The following is a 23550-nucleotide window of genomic DNA, read 5'->3' as shown; positions in this document are numbered from 1 at the left end:
TACTATGGATAAATATTGACCCAATACCAGAGGCCCCATAGATTAACCAGACTAACAAACTGACAGGGGGTCTGGAACAATCCTATGCTGGTTTCCCAGCTATCAGTCTGGGGTCTATGACCCCCCCCCATTGTTCAGTCAGCTTTTTCTGTGGGTTTCTCCAGCCTGGTTTTGACCCATTTGCTCATCACTCTTCCTACTCTGCAACTGGATTCCAGAGTTCAGCTCAGTGTTCAGCTGTGGGTATCTGCTTCTGCTTCTATCAGCTACTGGATGAAGGCTCTAGGATGGCATATAAGGTAGTCAGTCATCAATCTCATTATTGGAGAAGGGCATTTAAGTAGCCTCTTGACTATTGCTTAGATTGTTAGTTGGGGTCAACCTTATAGATTTCTGGATATTTCTCTAGTGCCAGATTTCTCTTTAAACCTATTATGGCTCCCTCTATTATGCTATCTCTTTTCTTGCTCTCCTCTAATCTTCCCCTGCCTCGATCTTCCTGCTCCCTCCTGTCCTCCTCTGCCCTCCTCTTCTCCACGTCTCTTTCTCCTAACTCACTTTCCCTTACCCCACGCTCCCAATTAGCTCAGGAGATCTTGTCCCTTTCCCCTTCCTCAGGGGACCATGTATGTCTCTCTTAGTAGACCACAGAATTTAATGTATTTCTATTATGACTTTCTTATTATCTTTAGTGAACATTAAGACTGTTTTCATAAAGCAGTCTTACTATCATAAAGTGACTATGGACATTCACGTACAAATATTTTATGGATAAGGACTATCATTTTCCTTGTATAAATAAATCTCTAAGAATGAAATCAACTTTAAAAAGTAAACAAACTATAGTCCAAGGTAGCTTTTCATTTTAATTAGCAAAGAACAATGTTTCAGTTAATCTATTTATCTTCAAATATGCAGGCAGGCAATTTTTTAACAAGCCAGAATACCTGATGTGCCTATCTCCATCCTTAAGTTTTATGTCTCATTACAATAAGACCAAGCAGTAAATGTCAAGAATCCTTCCTCTATCTCCTTTCTTTACTGTAAGTTGCTCCTAAATGACCAAACCATGTCAATGGGGTGATACAAAAGTAAGTTCCTAAGGAAGTTTTGCTTCATTCTTCTCTCCTTCTGACATAGCTAAGCTACAGATAGTAAGTGGTTTCTTTATGTTTTCTTTAACATTTCAGATAATAATAACTTAAATCTTTTTTCCCATCCATGTGTTTATCTAAGAACATATTTAAAAAGCCAGGACAAGACATACCTAATTGCTGAAATAAAAGAGCCACACTAGTGCCTGTGACGGGAAGACTGTCATGCAAAGGAGTCTGAATCAGTTGTCTGTCTCCTGCACCCAAGGAAAATAGCTTCTGCAGAATGAAAGAAACATATATAAAATCATAAGAGACAATATGAAGCAGTAACATAATAACCTAAAACATACAAGTTACACTATGTACAACTCAAAATATCAGAAAATTCAGTACATAAAAGTTGAAAATTCACTGACAATTATAACTGACTAAAAATGTTAATATCAGAAACTATTTGCATCTTTAAAAATCACTGACAATTATAACTGACTAAAAATATGTTACATCAGAAACTATTTGCATCTTTAAAGGTCCACAGGATCATTTGTTTATTTGAAGGGCAGCCCTGAAGATTACCAAGACCACCTTTGAGATTCTGTCCTTGGAACAGGAAGGATAGAGGGGGGTGGGGAGGAAAAGGGGGAAAGAAGAAGAGGGAGGAAGGGAGGAGAGAGAGAAGGAGAAGAGGGAGAGGGAGAAGGGGAGAGAGAGACACACAGAGACAGACGGAGGGGGGGGAGATTATTTAAGACAAAAGACATTGAGAAAAAGGAGAGTTGAAAATGGTAATTTTATTCTATGTAACATCTTTTTAAAACTTAACATTTTGGAGAGCTGGAGAGATGGTTCAGTGGTTAAGAGCACTTGCTGCTCTTTCAGAGGATCCAAGCTTATTTTCTAGTATCCATGTCAAGAGGCTTCAACCATCTGTAACTAACTCTAGGTGATCTACTGTCTATGAGATCCTGGGATACCAGCACTCACTCATTCTCTCTCTCTCTCTCTCTCTCTCTCTCTCTCTCTCTCTCTCTCTCTCTCTCTCTCTCTCTCTCTCTCTCTCTCACACACACACACACACACACACACAAATACAAACACTCACACATAAAATATAAATGAGACTTCAAAAATTATTCTAAAACATTTTTTGATGGTCTGGAATACAAACAGTGTGATTTTTCAGAAGATCTTTCTTCCTCAATATCATATAAAAAGCAAACTACATGGCCAACTAGTTGTTTTTAAGATTTAAGGAGAAAAGTTTCCTGTTCTGTTCAGTACTGGAGATTGATTGCCAGGCCTTACACATGATGAGAACATACTCTCACCAGAGCCAATGCTTTTTAAAAGATGAATGTCCTAAAACAAATTATAGTAGCAAAGATTCTTACTCTTCTGCTTCAGAGGCATTTTTTAAATGTCAAGATATAAAGAATAAAAAGTATATTTTAAAAACAGTTACAATGTTATAGAGTTTTCTTAATGTTGTCTCCTGATTTTGATCAAATTTTTTACTTAATAAAATTGAGATATAAGTATGTACAGAAATAATAAAGTAGCGAAAACATACTGAAAAAAATTCTACCTAAAGAAGGGTATGTTCAAAATGTTAAAAAGTAGAGTTGAAGTTACATCAAATATGCCTGCTAATTATGCCATGTGAAAGGGAAACTCAGTCTTGAAATCAGTCTTTTATTACTTTAATTATGTGTGTGGGGGTATATGCACATGAATGCAATTGCCCAGAGATTCCACTAATTGTGAACAACCTGATGTGGGGGCTGGGAATCAAACTCAGGTTCTCTGGAAGAGGAGCATGTTCTCTTAAGCACTGGACCATCTCTTCAGCCTTGGAATCAGCCTCTAGACCTTTGAAAAGAGTGGATCTTAGGTGTCTGGAAAGTACACCATAGAGTCAAGGCTTAACTAAAGTAGGATTATCTTTAAAACAAACATATTTAAAGACTTCTTTCTCTTTCTTCATAAATTAAGTCACCTGGCAGGGGAAAAAAACAAAACAAAACAGTTTATCTGCCTTTCATTCTATTTACCTGAGACCCTCCAGCAGCTGGGACGAGGCAAGCACAAAGATTTGCAATGAGACTTTCCAAAGAGACACTCAGGCTGTCCACGTAAACAGTATAGATCAAACCCAAGCAAGCCTGCAGAGAGAGGTGCATGCAGTCATTTCATGGCAGTGTAGTGTCACTAAAAATAAATTGCGACATCTCTCCTAGGAAAATTTCTCTTTGAACCATGTAAATTATACTCTGCATTGAACATGAGATAGCTCTTAAGCAACAAATTAAGTTAATTAAATTTTCCTCTAGGAGCAGAACACCCAAATGAGCTTCCAAGATGAGTCTGTAGAAAGCAGAGAGCCATAATTTGTAAAACAGGTATCTCTGTTTAGATGACCACTCCAGCTAATTTGCAAGGCAGAATTGGTTTCTTTCTCTATAGTTTGCCTAGTTGTTTTAAACTTATTTTAAGAAACTCCAGATTGGTTCTTATAAATCCAGAATGTTTATGGAAACTTAAACTTCTATGAATTATAACAAAGAACAGCAAAGAACATAAGATAATAAGATTAACACTTTGAGCTCAGAAGACAGTAAGTGATGAAATAAGATAAAATTTAATCTTCATTTTACGTGTGCGTGTGTGTGTGTGTGTGTACACGTGCATGTGCGCATATGCGCACACATGTGTACACATGTATGCTGGAGAAAGATGCCAACAGTTTTCTTCAGTAGCTCTCTACCTTATGTTTTGAAACAGGGTCTCTCACTGAACCTGGAGCTCATGGGTTCAGCTGGCCTGGCTGGCCTGTGAGCTCCGGGAATCCTCCTGTTTCCCTGTTCTGTCTGTTCTGTTTCTTCCATCCCAACACTGAGATCAGACATGTGGCCAGTCCTGTGCTTGGCTTTTACAGGAGTGCTGGGGACCCAAATTCAAGTCCTCTTGTTGGTACAGCAAACTCTTTTCTGACTGACTCCTTTTCTTGGTCATAACACAATCTCAATCAATCTTTTGGCTTACTGAAATTTGAGACTGAAAAATTAGTAACTGTCACTAATTTATAGTAATGTAGTAAAGACACACACTAAACAGTATGTCACAAAACATACTATAGGAGTCATAATTGTCACAGTTGTTATTCATTCACTTTCTAGTTTTTTTATACTTGAGTATTAATACAAATATTTATACTTCCATACATTTTTATATTTGAAAATTCTGGATACTAAAAAAGGGGAAATCTGCAAGTAGCAAGTGATGTCCCACTATGTAAGACCAGACTTGCGAAGGACTTCAAGTCCTCCTTTAAATACTACAATTATTAACATGGACCATCAGGCTTGGCTTTAAACAATATTTTAAAAACATGATCAGAATTATCTGAAATCTGACCGAATCCTATTTACTGTAACCTAACTCCACAAAAAATAAACCTGTTCATAGTTATTATACTATTGAGTGTATTTTAAGTTTCTTGAAGGTAGTCAAATTATTTTTATGATTTATAATTTATCATGAGGTCTATTTTAAAACAAACATTATATTCTTATTAGTGTAACTAGTTATGTTAACTTACTCAGGGATTGCTTTCATCCAACACAAATTTGTTTCTTCATGTCACATTATTTTTATTTTGTTTATGTATTTATTTATTTATTAGGACAGGGTTTCTCTGTAGCTTTGAAGCCTGTCCTGGGACTCACTCTGTAGACCATGCTGTCCTCGAACTCACAGAGATCCACCTGCCTCTGCCTACCTTGTGTTGGGATTAAAGACATGCGCCACCACCGCCCAGCTAATTTTTATTTTATTGGTAAGTCACTAACTCAATCTAACAGTATTTCCACTAAAAGATCTTGTTACCTTAGTTCATTCAAAATAGATTTATATAACAGTACAGATTAAAAATGACAACTATGAGGTCATTACCCTAAAAATTTCTGGGTAGTCTAATCTGGATACCAAGACGAGGCTTTTGGGAGCAAATACTTCAGCAGGTTGAATTAAACCAGACACTTCTTCACCTTCAATCTCTTCCTTCTTTGTTCCCTGGAAAAAGAGAAATTACAATCAATGTACAAAGTTTACTAGGTTCACAATTCACACGATATATTCAAACCACACATCTTACAGATAATTCATAAGAATTCAAATTAATTACAAATATTAGGCAAGAAATGACAAAGTAAGGAATATTTGTTTCATTTATTTTTCAAAGCTCCTTAGGTTACATATATATGCACCAACTTTGAGTGTTTTGTTTCTGAGGAATCAAAGTAAGATATTTTTAAGTTAATCTTAAATAATGACCCAAACAATTAAAAATGTAACTTATTTAAGTATATAGTTGGTCTTAAAAAGAGTGAGAAAAGTGTATTCTAGAAATAAGGCATTGATTTTCATTTTTGTTTTTGTGGCCCAATCTTGCCCTCCTGTGGGGATTCTAAGGCCTGTAGGAAGCTCAGTCCTCTTGAAGTAAAGTACACTGCGTTGTCAAGTGCTTCTGCTCACATACAATAGCAGTTGTCTTAAAAACATTTTTGTACATGAAGCAAAACTTTGTGGTTAGTGTCATGGAAATGTATGCTTATAAATGGTTGAAATTTAAAGTAGATTTACCACAAAAACCCTAAGTTTCAACAAATTACTACTACTTAATAAGCCTGAAAAAATATTATTTGGAGTGCTAAAGGTTAACAACACCGGTTAGTCTTCCAGAGGACCCCAGTTAGATTCTCAGCATCCACATAGTGGCTCACAACTGTCTGTAACTCTAGTTCCAGGGGATTTGAAGCCCTCTTCTAGTCTCATGGCACTGAATGCAGGAGGCACATAAATATAAATGGAATCAAAACACCCATACACATAAAAGAAAAACAAATCTTTAAGTGGGGCAAAGGCAAGTCTGGGTTCCATGAAGGCCTTGGACATAGCTTGTGAGCACAAGGTATAGGAGGCAAAGCACAAGGTGTAGTGCTGCATTGGACCCACCCCAAAACAACACATCACCATTAGCATGGTCCTCGCACCCAACTTCATGGTGGCCAACTCCCACAGCTAGTACTTTGTGTCACAGCAAAAGAAGATGACATGCTAGGAGAGATTGTGAACTTGGGTAGTTGTGGGAGATGTCACCAAGCAGGAAGAAATTCAACATCTGGCTGCACTATGACTGGTAGTGGCATGCACATATGTTGCCAGTACCATGACCTGAACACATAGGGAAGCACCATGCATTCTATCCAACTATCACCAGAATGTAGAGGTATCATGACAAGCACACCAATGCACTATCTATCCAACCATCAAGGTGGGCAAGATGAAAAGTACCAGTAGCCTCTGTCAAGTCATACAAGGCTCCAAGTACCCCAGATGATGCCAGCAGAAACCATTTTTTTTACCACCAAGAGACCCAACACAGTATTCTAGATGAAGAAGACCACCAAATAAAGCCTACCAAAGAGTATAAATAAAACTTTTTAAAAAGTTTTGAGTCCACAAATAATTCCTACATACTTACTGTTTGACAAGACTCAGCCACACTGAAAGTTTTAAGAGAGGAGTGGAGAGAGCAAGCTAATGAAGCACAAAGATTTATAAGTGGATATTCTGAGGTTCTGGGACATTTCCTCTAACTAAAGCCCCTTTCCCCTCCCTTTTCCAATATCTATGGTCCAGCTTAAACTCATTTCCTCATGAAACCTTCCTTTCCTGGCCTTTGCTCTTTTGCTTTCCGGTATGGCTCACCAATACATCAGACTTGTTTATGCTTGGTATTCAACATTTCCCCAAATGCCACAAAATGCCAGTTGTCTTCTGGACATCTCAAACCTAATTATTTCTCCCTAAACTTCATTCTCCTATAGTGAATGGTCTGTAACCCATTTTTGGGGTGTGTGGCAAAACTCAAATTCTTTCTCAATTATATCCATATCCAACTGTCAAAATAGCCTGACCTCTCAATTTTCCCACTGCTACCACCAAACAGTGAGTCTATGTCTTGTTTGGATTAATACAACAGCCTGCTTTCATTCCCTGTATTCTTTTTAAGCCTTACTATTCCTTGCTGCTCTTCAGGCACATCAGGTATGGTCCCATCCATCTATCAGGGCCTGCCTATTGTTTCTTTACCTAGAATGCTTCCCACAGACAAGTTAATGTCTGTTCCTGTGTCTCATCCTATGTTCTTTCTGCTCTGACAGTCACTGCTGACCTCTTTACTCAAAACTGCAGTCTAACATCTCTCTTCCTTTTTCCTTTCCTTATTTTCCTTATCCATGACCTTACCACTACCTATCACATTAACATTTTTTAATAAACTTAGCCTTTTCTTTTGGTCTGTTTCTCTCACTGGACTAAATACAGGTCAGGATTCTGTTTTGTTCAATTATGATTACTAAGTTCCTAAAGTAAGGGCTGGGGCATGAGGTTATTACCTAGTATTTGTTCACTGCATAAATGCAGGAATAAAATTTCTTAGAATGATTTTATGGGTATTTCACCAAGAGAAATCTTTCCTCCTCACTTAGAGGCCAGAAATTATATTTTCATTTCCCTTTAGAGTCATTTGGTTTTTAGTATAGTGAATTATAGCCAAAAATTAGTTGCCCAAGGAATGCATACATCTAAAGGGAACTATGTGTATATAAAAGATCCATATATTCTTGAAAGACAAAGATTTTCGGTTTGTTACAACGAACAAATAAAGGGATTCTGGCTGTTTTCTGGAATCCTTAAAACGATAGAAAATTGATGATTATTAATTTACCAAAATTTCCACACTTAATGAATCACGGACTTCGTGGATTACTAAAAAACTCAAAATGGCAAAAATGACTAAATTCCTGGAACAGATAAACCTATCCACATTTTTAGGAAATTGTGTTAATTGCCCTAGAGTATCATTAAAAGACAACTTGAGTAAGCAGATAGCCATTTCAAATAAATGATCATTGAGCCACTTTAACCAAAACGCAAAACAGAATGTGTAGCCATTACTTAAAGCTGTTAATTAAATACCCACCAATCATTAGCTAGAAAAAGGATCAATATGATGTGAATCAGTATTAATTAAAAACAACTTCATGTAATCCTGAAATGCTGTCATTCTTAATCCCACTAACAGTCTTTTAAGAGCCAATGCCCCAAAGGCTAGGAATGAAGTTCACTAGTGAGCACTTTCTTAGCATGTACAAGAACCTATGTTCAATCCCCAATAATTAAACATATGCATATGTACATGCATTCCTGTGTGCATTTCCTCACACACATAAATACAATGTTCCAAGTTTAAGAAAACAGTCATAATCTCACTCTGAAGAAAAAAAATGAATGCAAACAATCATTAGGTAAAATAAAGTATTTTTCCTAAGACAATATAATATGATGTTTCAATAATTTTTTCCAGAAATAATTTATCAGGTCATGGAAATAATGCTTCTCCTATTTTGTGGCTAAACTACCTTTTGTGTAATAATTATCATTGACACTGGTTTGTATGTTTTGTTTTGAGGAAGGGCTTCACTGTAGCCCAGGACAGCTTTAAACTTACTATGGAGCCCAAACTGGCCTAAGCTTGTGGCAATCCTTCTGCCTCAGTTTCTTGAATTCTGGAATTATAGTAATGAACAACCATGCCAAGTTTGGCTTGTATATTTAACAACGGACAAATTCACTAAAAAATAAGCAGAAAATTAAATGAACCTGAGAGATTTTTATGATGCTTTGAAATTTAGTATTTGATATTATAAAATATGTTATATTATCTAGTTCAACATTCTAAGCCTTCTAAACTAAAAGTATTTTTAAAATTCAAGTATGCCCCATTAAATTTACTGTAAATCACTTTTACTGAACTATCTTGCACTGATTTGGAAGGTCATCTTATCTTTTAAATTTTTCTTTTACATGTATTAGTGTTTTATCTGCATGCTTGATCTATGCAGCACCTGCATGTCTAGCAACTGAAGAGTCCTGAAGGAGGGCATCAGATCCCCTGGTACTGGAGTTACAAGTGGTTGTGAGTTGCCATGTAAGTGGGAATTGAACCCTGGTCCTCTGGAAGACCATGCAGTGCTCTTATCCATGGAAACATCTCTCCAGACCCACCTCATCTTTGATCTACATCAGAATCACTTGCCTTGCTTTATCTATTAGTAGGTATTTGTGTCTACTGGGCATTACAATGAACTACTTGAGACTCTCCACTCCTACATAGTCCTGTTATGCTGATAGTTTCCATGCTTCTGTACAGGCTAAATTAACGCCTGTTATATAAGTGCGCTTCCAAAAGGTTACTGCCCTTCAAACACACCCTAAAATGCAATGCTGAAAGGTACTCTACTTATTTCATGTGATGAATCTATACAGTTAAGGTTGGATACTTCAGCCACATGTTGGCTGTATCCTAATGCTTGATTTTCACGCCAGAGTAAATGCTGCATTCAGCATCTCTCTATTATGTTCATTTCTACTAACACCACATTATCCTACAAATCTTCACACATTTCTCTAAACATTCAATTTTTGTTTTTGTCTTGTTTTGGTTTGGTTTTTTGAGACAGGGTTCCTCTGTATAGCCATGGCTGTCCTGGAACTAGCTCTATAGACCAGGCTGACCTCAAACTCACAGAGATTCGCCTGCCTCTGAATCTTGAATGCTGGGATTAAAGGCATGTGCCACTGCATCCAGCTAGACCTAATTTTTATACATTTATCCTTCTCTAAAAAAACAGAATGCACACTTTTATACCTATTGTACAGGTATTTCTCAAAAAGAAATACAAAACAAATTTAGTTCTAAATTTCCTTTCTGGAATACATTTCTTACCATGTACTATTACACTGTTTCCCTAATAAAACAAGGACTTTCAACATTCCAGAATTAGAAGAGGAGTCGAAATGTTTGCAAAAATTCTTTATGCTACAAAATTCCCCTGAAAAGATTCCTCATTTTCTGCCAAATGATTATTTAATCACAATGGAATGTTCACATGATAAAAGCCTGGTTCATCCTAGCAATGTCCATTCTGGAAAATACTGGATTCAAAAGTATACACTTCCTCTGATAATGGCAATATACTACAGACTTGTTTGTGCAATAATAACACAGTTCCTGAGTTTACAGACTAGCAAGGAGGAAATTCAATTACTGACCCAGAAAGCTGCTGCTGCTGCTGTAAATCGTGTAAATCATGGCCACATCAAAAACAAAAACTTCTTACAAGTCGTTACTTTCTAGTGTTCCCTAGAAGTTGACAGATGTCACTTAGCTGTAGGGTCTTCTAACCAAAGAATTTTAGAAACAGTAAATTAAGACAAGTTAAAATGGTGTCTTTACAACATAATTTCTGGCTCTGATATGTAATTTTAAGCAGAGGTTGCATAGCACATAGCACTTCTTAATTTAATTAGGTCCCCCTTCCCTTCCCCAGCCTAATACCCTATAGGAACACACACCTAGAAAAGGCTGTCATTAAACCCCACTCACACATAAAATGTGTGAGACATATATGTATATGTCCTATGTCTTTTGAAGGCTAGGTGCATAAATGCTTATTGTTTATAAACAGGCTAATCTTGTTGACATCTGTTCCATTAATTCTCCTGTTTCACAAAGATAAGACTTGCACAGACAGGGTGCTTGCCAACAGGGCACTGCACAACTGTCCTAGAACTCACACAATCCTTTTAGTCTTAATGAACAAGATAGAGGCTTCTACTCCCAGTTTGCGGTTCTCAAACTTTAGTGTGCATTAAAAAGCATGCCTATGAGCTTGTCTAAATAAAGATTTCTGAATTCTACCAACAGTGTTCCTCAATTAGTGGGTATGAGATGGGGTCTGATAATTTGTATTTCTAACAAGTGATACAGGAATTACATTTTCTGAATATCTGCTCTAGATTACTGTTACTATAAAACAGTAACTAAAAATCAGATCAGTAAACATAGGTTTTATATGGAAATGCCAAGCTATGCTTTATAGAAATGCTAATAACTCATTAAATACAATAAAAGATTATTAAATGTTATTTTCCATTAAAAGGAAACAAAATTCCTTGGAAAAATATTACACTACTTCAAGGTCAAGAAAAGTACAAAATAAATTACAATGTGCATATTATTGTATCAAAAAATAAAGAATCTGTCAAACATTAGTAGTATCAAAATGAAAAAAGGTACAGATTATTAAAATACATCAAATGTATGAAAAATAGCATGTTCATAATTTTTAGTGATCACTATTGAAGGTAATTAGGGCACTACTACTCTAAAAATTAAAAATGAAACGTCTTTTCTGTCTATAATTAACGAACAAAGTTGTCTCAGAGAAGATCTTCTGCTAGTAAATGCAGAAGGAAAGACAGATTCAGAAACTTCTGTGTGAGAGTCCCAGTAAGAAAAGGGATGCGGCAATGATCATCAGCGGCACTACTATGCACCAGTTGATCCATGGTATCATCACGGAAATAACAAAAGGTACAACACAATCTTGGAGGTATTCTAGTTTTAAACTTGAATTCAATCCCCCAGATGTGGTAGAACATGCCTTTAATCCCAGCTTATGGAGACAAAGGCAGGTAGATTCCTGTGAGTTTGAGGCCAACTCTGACCTACATAATGAGCTCCAGAATAGCCAGGACAGATAACATGTCTCATAAAACCAACCAAGTCCATCAATCAATCGATCCACCCATCCATCAATAAAACAAATATATATACAAAATGTTTACAAGTGAAATTATTAATAAATATGGTTCACTTTAAAATATTATCTTCTTCCCCAGATATTTAGATTTGAAAAGACAGAAAATCCTAACAATTTTAAAATATGGATAATATGTAAAGTTCATTATAAAATCTAAAGTATATAAAACCCTACAAAATACCTATATGTCACATTCTGTTCTAGGTGATAGATTTAATAGTGAGACAGATTCCAAATCTCTATCCCTAGAGACTTGCATTCTCTTATTTTTTTTAATTTTTATTTTAATTTTATATGTATAGGTGGTTTGTATACCAGGTACATACAATGCCCATGGGGACCAGAAGAGGGCTTTGGATCCCCTAGAACAGTTGTGAGCCATTATGTGGGTGCTAGAAATCAAACCCAGGTCCTTTGGAAGAACAACCAATGCTTGTAACCAACAAGCCATCTCTCTAGCTCCAAGACCTTTATTCTTAACTACATCTCATTACACCCTTCCAACAACCCTCAAAGGCAGGCACCATTATAAGTATGTTCTATGTATAGAGGAACAAAACAGAAGTATGAAAAGGTTAAGATTTTTTTCAAAGTTAATGTCTTAAAACTAAAGGCTAACTCTAGAATTTATATTGCATCATAAAGGACCTTAGAGAAACATCTCATTTAAGTTACTAACAGGCAGGTGGTAATTACAGAGGCTGTAAAGTTGGCATACAACTAGAAAAGATGACTGAAGGCATATATATCCATGTAGCATTATTGTACTGGGTATCTAGAATGTTCTAGGCACTATATGTTTATGTATGAGTGTAACTGGGGAAGATGATATCTGAAACGGGGGGAAGTAGCTGGTCAGATATTTAAGCAGACACTTAGATAGGCAAATGCAAAGGACCCAGGGCAGTCTCTGCAGCTGGAGGACTGGCTAGTAACTGGAGTGGAAGTCAGGAACTGACTATTCAGGATTCAGAGGATGACATTTGATTTTTTGTTCTGAATGCCTTGGACTAAAGAAGAGTAATCACAACGTTGTTTTTAAATGATTAATCTAACGGTTAGAGTTGAGTAGCTTGTAAGGAGGCAAAAGTAGAAACAGGAAGGCTATTTACAAATCTATTTGGTAGTTCAAACAAAATAAATGGTAGTATAGTTACTGGAGGAGACTATTTGAAAGTGGAGTCTCAGACAGGATTTGGGGATGGCTAGAATCTGGATATAAAAAAAATAAGGCAATTAAATTTTGTATTTTAAACTATTATTGAGAGTAAAGTCATTTATTGCAACAAAGAAAACTATCAGGGAGAACAAAACAAAAGCATGAACAATATTAAGGAAACAATGTATCTTACATATATCAAAGACAATATATGTGAGTTCTACTCTTTTTCAATGTCTTTTTGTCTTCCTCTTTCATAAAAGAATAACAAAAAGCTACTAGAAATAGTGGCTATAAAACAATTTAGAAATAACTATAATTACATAAACACAAGCTTTTAAAGGACTATCTATATAGAAATATGGTTATCTGTATTATGTTTGTTTATACTTTGAATATGAAAGGTGTCTAGAAGACTGTATTTCAAATGCTTGTAGGCCATGGGATTATAGTTGATATGAATCACAAGAAAATATATGTACATCTAGATCAAAACAATTCTCTAAAATATTTCCATTGGTATTATTTTTCAAACAAAGGGCTAAAGGTTTTGAAGTAAAGACCAACGTAGTAGTGTCTGTTTATTTATTAAAGATTTATAGTTCATTAGCTACACAGCACCTGTCACAAAAGGATAGGGTACCACCTCTACCACCAGGAAATTCAGTGTCACGTAAATGCTAAGAGCAACACAGGTGAACAAACAGAGGCAAGCAAAACAGTTTTACAACTAGAGGTCAGAGTCACATGTCTAAGAAGGGACTCTATGAAGCCCACAGCAACTGGGGTTTAAAAAGATAAACAGATCACCAGAACATAAAAAGATAACCAAAACAGGAAGAAGCAAAATGAAAAAGAGAAATTCAACAATAAGGGAAGCCAAAGAGGTTAAGCTTTCAAAATGCAACAAATTTTGTTCCTTGACTGGCTTGAATTCAATGCATACTTATTAACTGCTATTTAGATTTACTACTTTTAATCCATATATACTTAAGGAAAATAGCAACATAGACTAAATTTGTATGTTAAACACAATGAACTAAAATCTGTGCCTATTTTGAAAAATTAATCTGAAAGTTAATTTTAATATTAGAGAGTATGAAGATGATGTTATTTTGGTATTTTAATTTTTGGTACATTTTATTTCCAAAAGTTTTACTAAACATACTCTTTAAAACAACTTTTGCTCATTAACTAATAGATAGTAAGTCGGAATTAATGAATTCATCAGCATAAACTAAGAGATATGGTCACTGGCATAGTGACATGTTTCTGTTCATCATTTATGCTAAAAACACAAGTAATTCATGTTTCCAACTGTTAGATTACTTGACAATTGTTTAGCTTACATAAAAATATTAATAAAATTTAGTAATGATTGTAAAATGTGAAGATTGGGAGAAATACTATTAGGAGAACACTTAACTTTTGAGGAAAAGAGATAAATCGGCTCAACCCAATGGGAGAGATGGGAAACAGCACATGAGTTTCATGTCTGTTGTCTTTCAAGAATGACAAATCATTTTACAATTAGTTCTTCATAAACTTATGAACTTTTTTTGTGAGCCAGTAGAGTCAATAATCCTTTTTAAAGTTCCCTTTCACTACTAAGATTAGTGAAAAAATTAAGAATAAAATGTGATTATTTTCTAATGCAAAACACTGTATTAATACTATTAGATGAACTATAGGGATCTTTTACTTTTCTCTATTTTTCCTTTTCTTTTAAGACAGGGTCTCGCTACACACTCTTGGCTGTCATGGAATGTACCAGGTAGCCCTTCTGGCCTTGAATTCTAGAGATCTGCCAGGAGCTGCTCCAGACTGGCTTCCACCTGCTTCTGCTTCCCCAGTGCTAGAATTAAAGGTGTGCATCGCTATGTCAGCTAAATTCCCTAGTTCTTATAGTAAATAAACTTTCCTAGAGTTCCTAATGGAAAAGATCAAGATTTAAACTTTAATTAGAAATATACACCAAAGCATTTGTTTATAATTAAATATGGTTTATTAAACAATTCTTTAAAGAAATAGTATATCTGCCTATGAATATATATATATCATACAATTAATTTTACAATATACATTCCTCCAGTTAGTATGCTATATGCACACAATAGCACCTGGTGTGGTATTCTTTGAAGAATTACTTAGGTAGGAATTTATATATTTTTTAATTCATTATTAAAAACCGATATATTTAAAATTGAGGAAATTAGTATGACACAGATGCAGTAAAAGTCCTATATTTATGTCTATTTCACTGTACAAATTAACAATCATGTCTAGAGAGTCCAAATGACCTGTTAAGATTACACAGCTCATTAAAGGCATTTCTTTTCTTTTTTTACAAGTTTGTTTTTATTTTTTTTCTAGAAATTAATTTTTTTATTTTTTAATTTATTTTTATTTTTAAATTTAAATTAAAAACAAGGTTGCTTCACATGTCAATTCCAGGTCCCTCTCCCTTTCCCTCCCCTCCTCCCACGCCTTTCCACCAACCCCTCCAATATCCCAACATTTCCCCAGGGAGGGTGAGGCCCTCCATGGGGGTGTCCATAGTCTAACATTTCATACAGGGCAGGGCCTAGACCCTCCCCCAAGAGTCCAGAGTGAGAGTGCATCTCTCATTGCTGGATGGGTGCCCAAAGTCCATTTGTATACCTGGGATAAATACTGATCTACTACCCAAGGCTCAATAGATTATCTGGGCCTCCTCACTGACACCCACATTTAGGGGGTCTTGATCAGTCCCATCAATCTGGGATTCAGGAGCTAACCCTTATCAGGTCAGCTGTTTCTGGGGGTTTAACCAGCCCAGTCTTAACCCCTTTCTTCATTAGTCCTCTCTCTCTGTCCTTGAGTTCAGCTCAGTGCTTAGCCGTGGGAGTCTGCCTCTGCTTCCATCAACCATTGAATGAAGGTTCTGTTCCCCAGACTCTCTTGCCATGGGATTGTAGGCTGGCACTCCTCAGATCTATGTCTAAAATCCATATATGAGAGAGTACATGCCATTTTTCTCTTTTTGTGACTGGGTTACCTCACTCAGGATGGTTTCTTCCAGTGCCATCCATTTGCCTGCAAATTTCAGGATTCCATTATTTTTTAATGCTGAATAGTACTCCATTGTGTAAATGTACCACATTTTCTCTATCCACTCTTCAGTTGAGGGGCATCTAGGTTGCTTCCAAGTTCTGGCTATTTCAAATAATGTTGCTATAAACATAGTGGAACCGATGTCCTAGTTGTATGAATTGGCATCTTTTGGATATATGCCTAAGAGTGGAGTTGCTGGGTCTTGCAGTAGGTTTATTCCCATTTTTCTGAGGCATCTCCATACTGATTTCCAAAGTGGCTGTATGACTTGGCACTCCCACCAGCAGTGGAGGAGTGTTCCCCTTTCACCACATCCTCTCCAGCATAAACTGTGCTGTATTTTTGATTTTAGCCATTCTGACAGAAGTAAGATGGAATCTCAGAGTTGTTTTGATTTGCCTTTCCCTGATGGCACAGGATGTTGAGTACTTTCTCAAGTGCCTCTCAGCCATTTTAGACTCCTCTATTGAGAATTCTCTATTTAGTTCTACAGCCCACGTTTTAATTGGATCCTTTGGTGTTTTGGAGACTTGCTTCTTGAGTTCTTTGTAAATTTTGGAGATCAGCCCTCTTTCAGATGTGGGGTTAGTGAATATCTTATCCCATTCTGTGGGCTGCCTTTTTGTCTTGCTGACTGTGTCATTTGCCTTACAGAAGCTTCTCAGTTTCAGGAGGTCCCATTTATTAATTATTGACCTCACTGTTTGTGCTACTAGAATTATGTTCAGGAAGCAGTCTCCTGTACCAATTTGTTCAAGGGTACCACCCTCTTTCTCTTCTAAGAGTTTCAGTGTGGCTGGATTTATGTTGAGGTCTTTGATCCATTTGGACTTAAGTTTTGTGCATGGCAATAGACATGGATCTATCTGCATTCTTCTACATGCCAGCATCCAGTTATGCCAGCACAATTTGTTAAAGATGCTTTCTTTTTTCTATTGTATATTTTTAGCTTCTTTGTCAAAGATAAAATGTTCATATATGTATGGGTTAATATCATGGTGTTCAATTCGATTCCATTGGTCTACCTGTCTTATTTTTGTACTGATACCGAACTGTCTTTAGGACTACAGCTCTATAATAGAGCTTGAGGTCAGGGATGGCGATGCCTCTAGATGTTGCGCTGTTGAGTAAGGTTGTTTTGGCTATCCTGGGTCTTTCGTTGTTCCATACAAAATTGATTATTGTTCTTTCAAGGTCTGTGAAGAATTGTGCTGGTATTTTAATGGGGATTGCATTGAATCTGTAGATTGCTTTAGGCAGGATTGCCATTTTTACTATATTGATCCTACATATCCAAGAGCATGGGAGATCTTTCAATTTTCTGAGGGTTCTCTGATTTCTTTCTTTAAAGACTCAAAGTTCTTGAGATACAGGTCTTTCTCTTGTTTGGTTAGTGTTACTCCAAGGTATTTTATGTTGTTTGTGGCAATTGTAAAGGGTGATGTTTCTCTGATTTCTTTCTCAGCCCTTTTTAACGTCTGTATATAGTAGAGCTACTGATTTTCCTGAGTTGATCTTGTAGCCTGCCACTTTGCTGAAGGTGTTAATCAGCTGTAAGAGTTCCCTGGTAGAGTTCTTTGGGTCATTTATGTAAACTATCATATCATCTGAAATAGTGAAAGTCTGACCTCTTCCTTTCCCATTTGTATCCCCTTGACCTCCTTTTGTTGTCATATGGCTCTAGCTAGAACTTCCAGTACAATATTGAAAAGGTATGGAGAGAGTGGACAGCCTTGTCTTGTTCCTGATTTTAGCGGAATTGTGTTGAGTTTCTGTCCATTTAGTTTGATGTTAGCTGTTGGTTTACTGTATATTGCTTTTATTATGTTCAGGTATGTTCCTGTTATCCCAGATCTCTCCAAGACCTTTATCATGAAGGGGTGTTGGATTTTGCCAAAGGCTTTTTCAGCATACAGTGAGGTGATCATGTGATTTTTGTTTTTCAGCTTGTTTATATGGTGGATTACATTGATGGATTTTTGTATGTTAAACCATTCCTGAATTGCTGGAATGAAGCCTACTTGATTGTGGTGACTGATTGTTTTGATATGTTCTTGGACCCGATTTGCCAGTACTTTATTGAGTAAAATACTGGCAAATGTATTTTTGCATCAATGTTCATGAGGGATATTGGTCTGAAGTTCTCTTTCTCAGTTGTGTCTTTGTGTTTCTTGGGGATCAAGGTTATTGAAGCCTCACAGAAATAGTTTGGCAAAGACCCTTCTGCATCTATTGCGTGGAATACTTTGAGAAGAATTGGTATAAGCTGCTCTTTGAATTTCTGGTAGAATTCTACACTGAGGCTATTGGACCTGGGCTTTTTTTTTTTTTTTTTTTTGGTTGGGAGACTTTAGATGACTACTTCTATTTCAATAAGGCTTGCAGGTCTATTTAAATTGTTTATCTGTTCTTGATTTAATTTTGCCAAGTGCTATCTACCCAGAAAATTGTTCATTTCCTTTAAATTTTCAAATTGTGTGGAGTACAGGTTTTCAAAGTAGGACCTGATGATTCTCTAAATCTCCTCAGAGTCCACTGTTATATTCCCCTTTTCATTTCTGATTTTCTTAATTTGCATGTTCACACTCTGCTGTTTGGTAGGTCTGGACAAAGATTTGTCTATCTTGTTGATTTTCTTAAATAACCAACTCTTTGTTGCATTGATTCTTTGTATTATTTTCCTAGTTTATACTTTATTGACTTCATCCCTCAGTTTGATTATTTCCTGGCATCTACTCCTCCTGGTTGAGTTTACTTCTTTGTGTTTTAGAGCTTTCAGCCATGTTGTTAATTCTCTAGTATATTATTCTCCAGTTTCTTCATGTGGGCACTTAGTGCTATGAACTTCCCTCGTAGCACTGCTTTCAAAGTGTCCCACAGTATTGGGTATGTTGTGTCTTCATTCTCATTGAATTCTAGGAAGTCTTTAATTTCTTTTTTTATTTCTTCTTTGATCCAGGAATGGTGCAATTGTGCATTATTCAATTTCCATGACTTTGTAGAGTTTCTGCAATTTATGTTGTTGTTGAATTCTAATTTTAATGCATGGTGGTCTGATAAGACGCATGGAGTTATTCCAATTATTTTGTACCTGCTGAGGTTTGATATGTTGCCAAGTATGTGGTCGATTTTTTGAGAAGGTTCTATGTCGTGGTGAGAAGAAGGTATATTCTTTTTTATGTGGATAGAATGTTCTACAGATGTCTGTTAATCCCAATTGGGTCATAACTTCTATTAGACCCTTTGCTTCTTTTTTAAGTTTCTGTCTGGTAGTCCTGTCTGGTGATGAGAATTGGGTTTTGAAGTCTCCCAGTATAAGTGTGTGGGGCTTTATATGTGATTTGAGTTTTAGTAATGTTTCTTTTATGAACATGGGTGCCTTTGTATTTAGGGCATAGATGTTCAAAACTGAGACTTCATCTTGGTGGATTTGTCCTGTGATGAGTATGAAAAGACCTCCTTCACCTCTTTTTATTGATTTTAGTTTAAAGTCTAATTTGTTAGATATTAGGGTTGCTACCCCAGTTTGTTTCTTGGGTCCATTTGATTGGAAAATCTTTTCCCAACTTTTAACTCTGAGGTAATGTCTGTCTTTGAGGGTGAGGTGTGTTTCTTGTATGCAACAGAAGGATGGATTCTGTCTTCAAATCCATTCTGTTAGTCTGTGTCTTTTTATGGGTGAGTTAAGGCCATTAATATTGAGGATATTAATGACCATTGATTGCTCATTGTTTTTTGATTTGGAATGGTTGTTGTTGGTGGAATTATGTGTGGAATGCCACCCCTTTTTTCTTTTGGCTGTTGGTAAAGTGGCATTATCTAATGCCTATGGTTTTTCTGGTTGGAGTTTACTTCCTTGGGTTGGAGTTTTCCTTCCAGAACTTTCTGTAGGGCTGGGCTAGTGGATACGTATTGTTTAAATCTGGTTTTGTCATGGAATATCTTTTTTTCTCCATTTGTAGTGATTAAGAGCTTTGCCGGGTATAGTAGTCTGGGCTGGCATCCATGGTCTCTTAGTGTTGGTAGAATATCTATCCAGGACCTTCTGGCTTTCAGAGTTTCCATGGAGAAGTCAGGTGTAATTCTGATAGGTTTGCCTTTATATGTTACTTGGCCTTCTTCCTTAGCTGCTCTTAATATTCTTTCTTTATTCTGTGTATTTGGGGTCTTGATTATTATGTGGCGAGGGGACTTTTTTTGTGGTCCACTCTATTTGGTGTTCTGTAAGCTTCTTGTACCTTCATTGGCATGTCTTTCTTTAGGTTGGGAAAGTTTTCTTCTATGATTTTGTTGAATTTTTTTGCCCCTTTGAGGTGGTTTTCTTCACCTTCTTCTATACCTATCTATTATTCTCAGGTTTGGTCTTTTCATGGTGTCCCATATATTCTGGATGTTTTGTGTTCAGGATTTTTTGAACTTAAGATTTTCTTTGGTTGATGAATCAATTTCTCCTAGTGTATCTTCAACACCTGAGATTCTCTCTTCCATCTCTTGTATTCTGTTAGTTATGCTTGTATCTGTAGTACCTGACCATTTGTCCAGCATTTCTATTTCCAGCCTTCCTTCAGATTGTGTATTTTTTTATTGTCTCTATTTCAGTTTTCCATCCTTGCACTGTTTGAATTGTTTCTTGCAATTTTCGGTTTATCGTCTCGTTCATTTGTTGCATTTTATGAATTTTTTGGTTTGCTTTTTCTTCCATTTCTTGCATTTTTTTGGTTTGTTTTTTCTTTCATTTCTTGCATTTTTTGGTTTTTTTTTCTTCCATTTCTTTGAGGGATTTTCCTATATCCTCTTTTAGGGCCTCTATCATTTTCATGAAGTTGTTTTTAAGGTCATTCTCTTCTGCTTTATTTTCATTGGAATGTTGGAGTTTTGTTAGTGTGGAGTCTCTAGAATCTGGAGGTGTCATATTTGTTTTTCAGTTGCTGAGTGTGTTTTTGTATTGTTTCTTTTCTATCTCTTCTTCTAGTGGGTGCAGAAAGAGCCCCTTACTGGTCTGGTGGTTAGGGGAACAGAGTTCCCTTTCGGTGGGTGCAAACAAGTCCAATACTCTGGTAGTTCTTTTCTTCCTAGTTCTGGTTCTGTGGGTGGAGAAGAAGCCCAGGAATCTGGGGTGCATAATCTCCCACCTGGTCACCTAGTCCCCTGGTCCCCTTGGTGGAAGAGAAGACCTGCGTTCTGGGTTGCCAGGCTCCTACTGGGATTGGAGGCTCTGTGGCAGTCCCCAGGCACTGGTCCCGCTGGTCCCTGGTCCCATTGGTGGGAGAGAAGACCTGGGATCTGGGGTGCTTGGCTCCCGCTGGGATGGGAGGCTCTTTGGGAGTTCCCAGGCACTGGAAGGCAGGCCTGGATGTGGGCCTTGTTTACCTGGACCTGCTGGTCCCCTGGTCTCGGTAGTGGAGAAGAAGACATGGGCTCTCGAAATGTATTTCTTATTTTACATACCAACCCTGGTTTCCCCTCTCTCCCCTCCTCCTACTCCCCATCCACTCCTCAGGAGTGGTAAGGCCTTCCTTGGGGAGTCAACAAAGTCTGGCATACCAAATTGAGGCAGGACCAAGCCAATCCCCCCATATCAAGGCTGAGCAAGGTATCCCACCATAGGGGGTAGACTCCAAAAACCCAGTTCATGCACCTGGGATAGGTCCACTTCCAGCGCCCCCACCCCCACAAGAGATCAAGTCACATAACTGTCACCCACATTCAGAGGGCCTAGTTCAGTCCTATGCAGGTTCCCCCAGCTGTCAGTCCATAGTTCCTAAGCTCCCATTAGCTTGGGTCAGCTGTCTCTATGGCTTTCACTATCATCATGCTCTTGATTCCCCCTTGTTCATATAATCCCACCCTTCCCTCTCCTCAACGGAACTCCAGGAGCTCTGCCCAGTATTGGCTGTGGGTTACTGTATCTACTTCTATCAGTTACTTGATGAAGGTTCTATGATGTCAATTAGGGTTAGCCACTAATCTGATTAAAGGAGAAGACCCATTCAGACACCATCTCCACTATTGTTAGGAGTCCTGACTGGCAACATCCTTGTGGATCCTTAGAACTTCTCTATAACCAGGTTTCTCCCTAACCCCATAATGTCTGCTTCTATCAAGAAATGTCTTTCCCCCTGTGCCTCTCCAAGTCAGTCTTCTTGGTCCATCATGTTCCCATCCTCTATTCCCTCCCTTCTACCCTTCTCCCACTATACACAGGAGATCTTAACTATTTTCCCTTCCTGCATTCCTCTTTTTATCTAGCCTCTCTGGGATTGTGGATTGTAAACTGATCATCCTTTGCTTTACATCTAATATCCACTTATAAGTGCGTACATATCGTGTATACCATGTTTGTCTTTCTGGGTCTACGTTAACTCAGTCAGGATAGTTTTTTTCTAGATCCATCTATTTGCCTGTAAATTTCAAGATTTCATTGTTGGTTATTTTTTTGGTTTTGTTTTGTTTTTGGCTGAGTAGTGCTCTGTTGTGTAAATGTACCACATTTTCTTTATCCATTCTTCTGTTGAAGTCATCTACATTTTTTTCCAGTTCTGGCTATTAGGAATAATGCTGCTATGAATATAGTTGAGCAAATGCCCTTGTGGTATGAGTGGACATCCTTTGGGTATATGCTCAAGAGTGGTAATGTTGGGTCTTGAGGTAGATTGATTCCCAATTCTCTGAGAAATCGCCATATTGATTTCCAAAGTGGCTGTACAGGTTGAAACTCCTACCAGTAATGAAGGATTGTTGTCCTTCTCTACATCCTCTTCAGTATAAGTTGTTATTGGTGTTTTATATCTTAGCCATTCTGACAGGGGTAAGATAGTACCACAGAGTCCTTTTGATTTGCATTTCCCTGATGGTTAAGTATGTTGAGCAATTCCTTAAATGTCTCAACCCTAGCCCTAACCGTAACCCTAAATGTTGAGAATTCTACGTTTAGATCTATACCCCATTTTTAATTGGATTATTTGGTATCCCTGACTTCAAGCTGTACTATAAAGCTACAGTAATAAAAACAGCTTAGTATTGGCATAAAAACAGGCATGTGCATCTGTGGAATCAAATTGAAGACCCTAATACTAATCCACATACCTATGAACACCTGATTTTAAACAAAGAAGCCAAAATTGTACAATGGAAAAAGAAAGCATTTTCAACAAATGGTGCTGGCATAACTGGATGTGAACATGTAGAAGAATGCAAATCGATCCATATCTATCACCCTGCAGAAAACTCAAATCCAGGTGGATTAAAGACCTGAACATAAATCCAGTTACACTGAATCTGATAGAAGAGAAAGTGGGAAGTAGCCTTGAATGCATGGGTACAGGAGGCCACTTCCCAAATATAACACCAGCAGAACAGGCTCTGAGAGCAACAAATAATAAATGGGACTTCCTGAAACCAAGAAGCTTCTATAAGGCAAAGAACATAGTCAATAAGACAAAACAGCAGCCTACTGAATGGGAAAAGATAT

General features: G+C 37.1%; 1 protein-coding gene across 4 annotated transcripts in view; it reads right to left on the bottom strand.

The window, feature by feature from the left end:
• Sbf2 (SET binding factor 2) overlaps nucleotides 1-23550 on the bottom strand; it is a 360275-nt gene that overhangs the window by 177261 nt on the left and 159464 nt on the right. For all 4 annotated transcript variants that reach the window (XM_040756376.1, XM_040756381.1, XM_040756385.1 and 1 more), the window contains exons 4-6: nucleotides 5049-5168; nucleotides 3149-3259; nucleotides 1268-1373 (exon numbers count right to left, since the gene is read on the bottom strand). In XM_040756376.1, coding sequence (XP_040612310.1) covers nucleotides 1268-1373; nucleotides 3149-3259; nucleotides 5049-5168 — 337 coding nt within the window. The remainder of the gene's footprint in view (nucleotides 1-1267; nucleotides 1374-3148; nucleotides 3260-5048; nucleotides 5169-23550) is intronic.

Source organism: Mesocricetus auratus, unplaced genomic scaffold (assembly GCF_017639785.1).
Source record: "Mesocricetus auratus isolate SY011 unplaced genomic scaffold, BCM_Maur_2.0 Super-Scaffold_4256, whole genome shotgun sequence".
NCBI classification, from domain to species: Eukaryota; Metazoa; Chordata; class Mammalia; order Rodentia; family Cricetidae; genus Mesocricetus; species Mesocricetus auratus.
The sequence above is the reverse complement of the archived record's forward strand: the minus strand, read 5'-3'. Positions and strand labels throughout refer to the sequence as shown.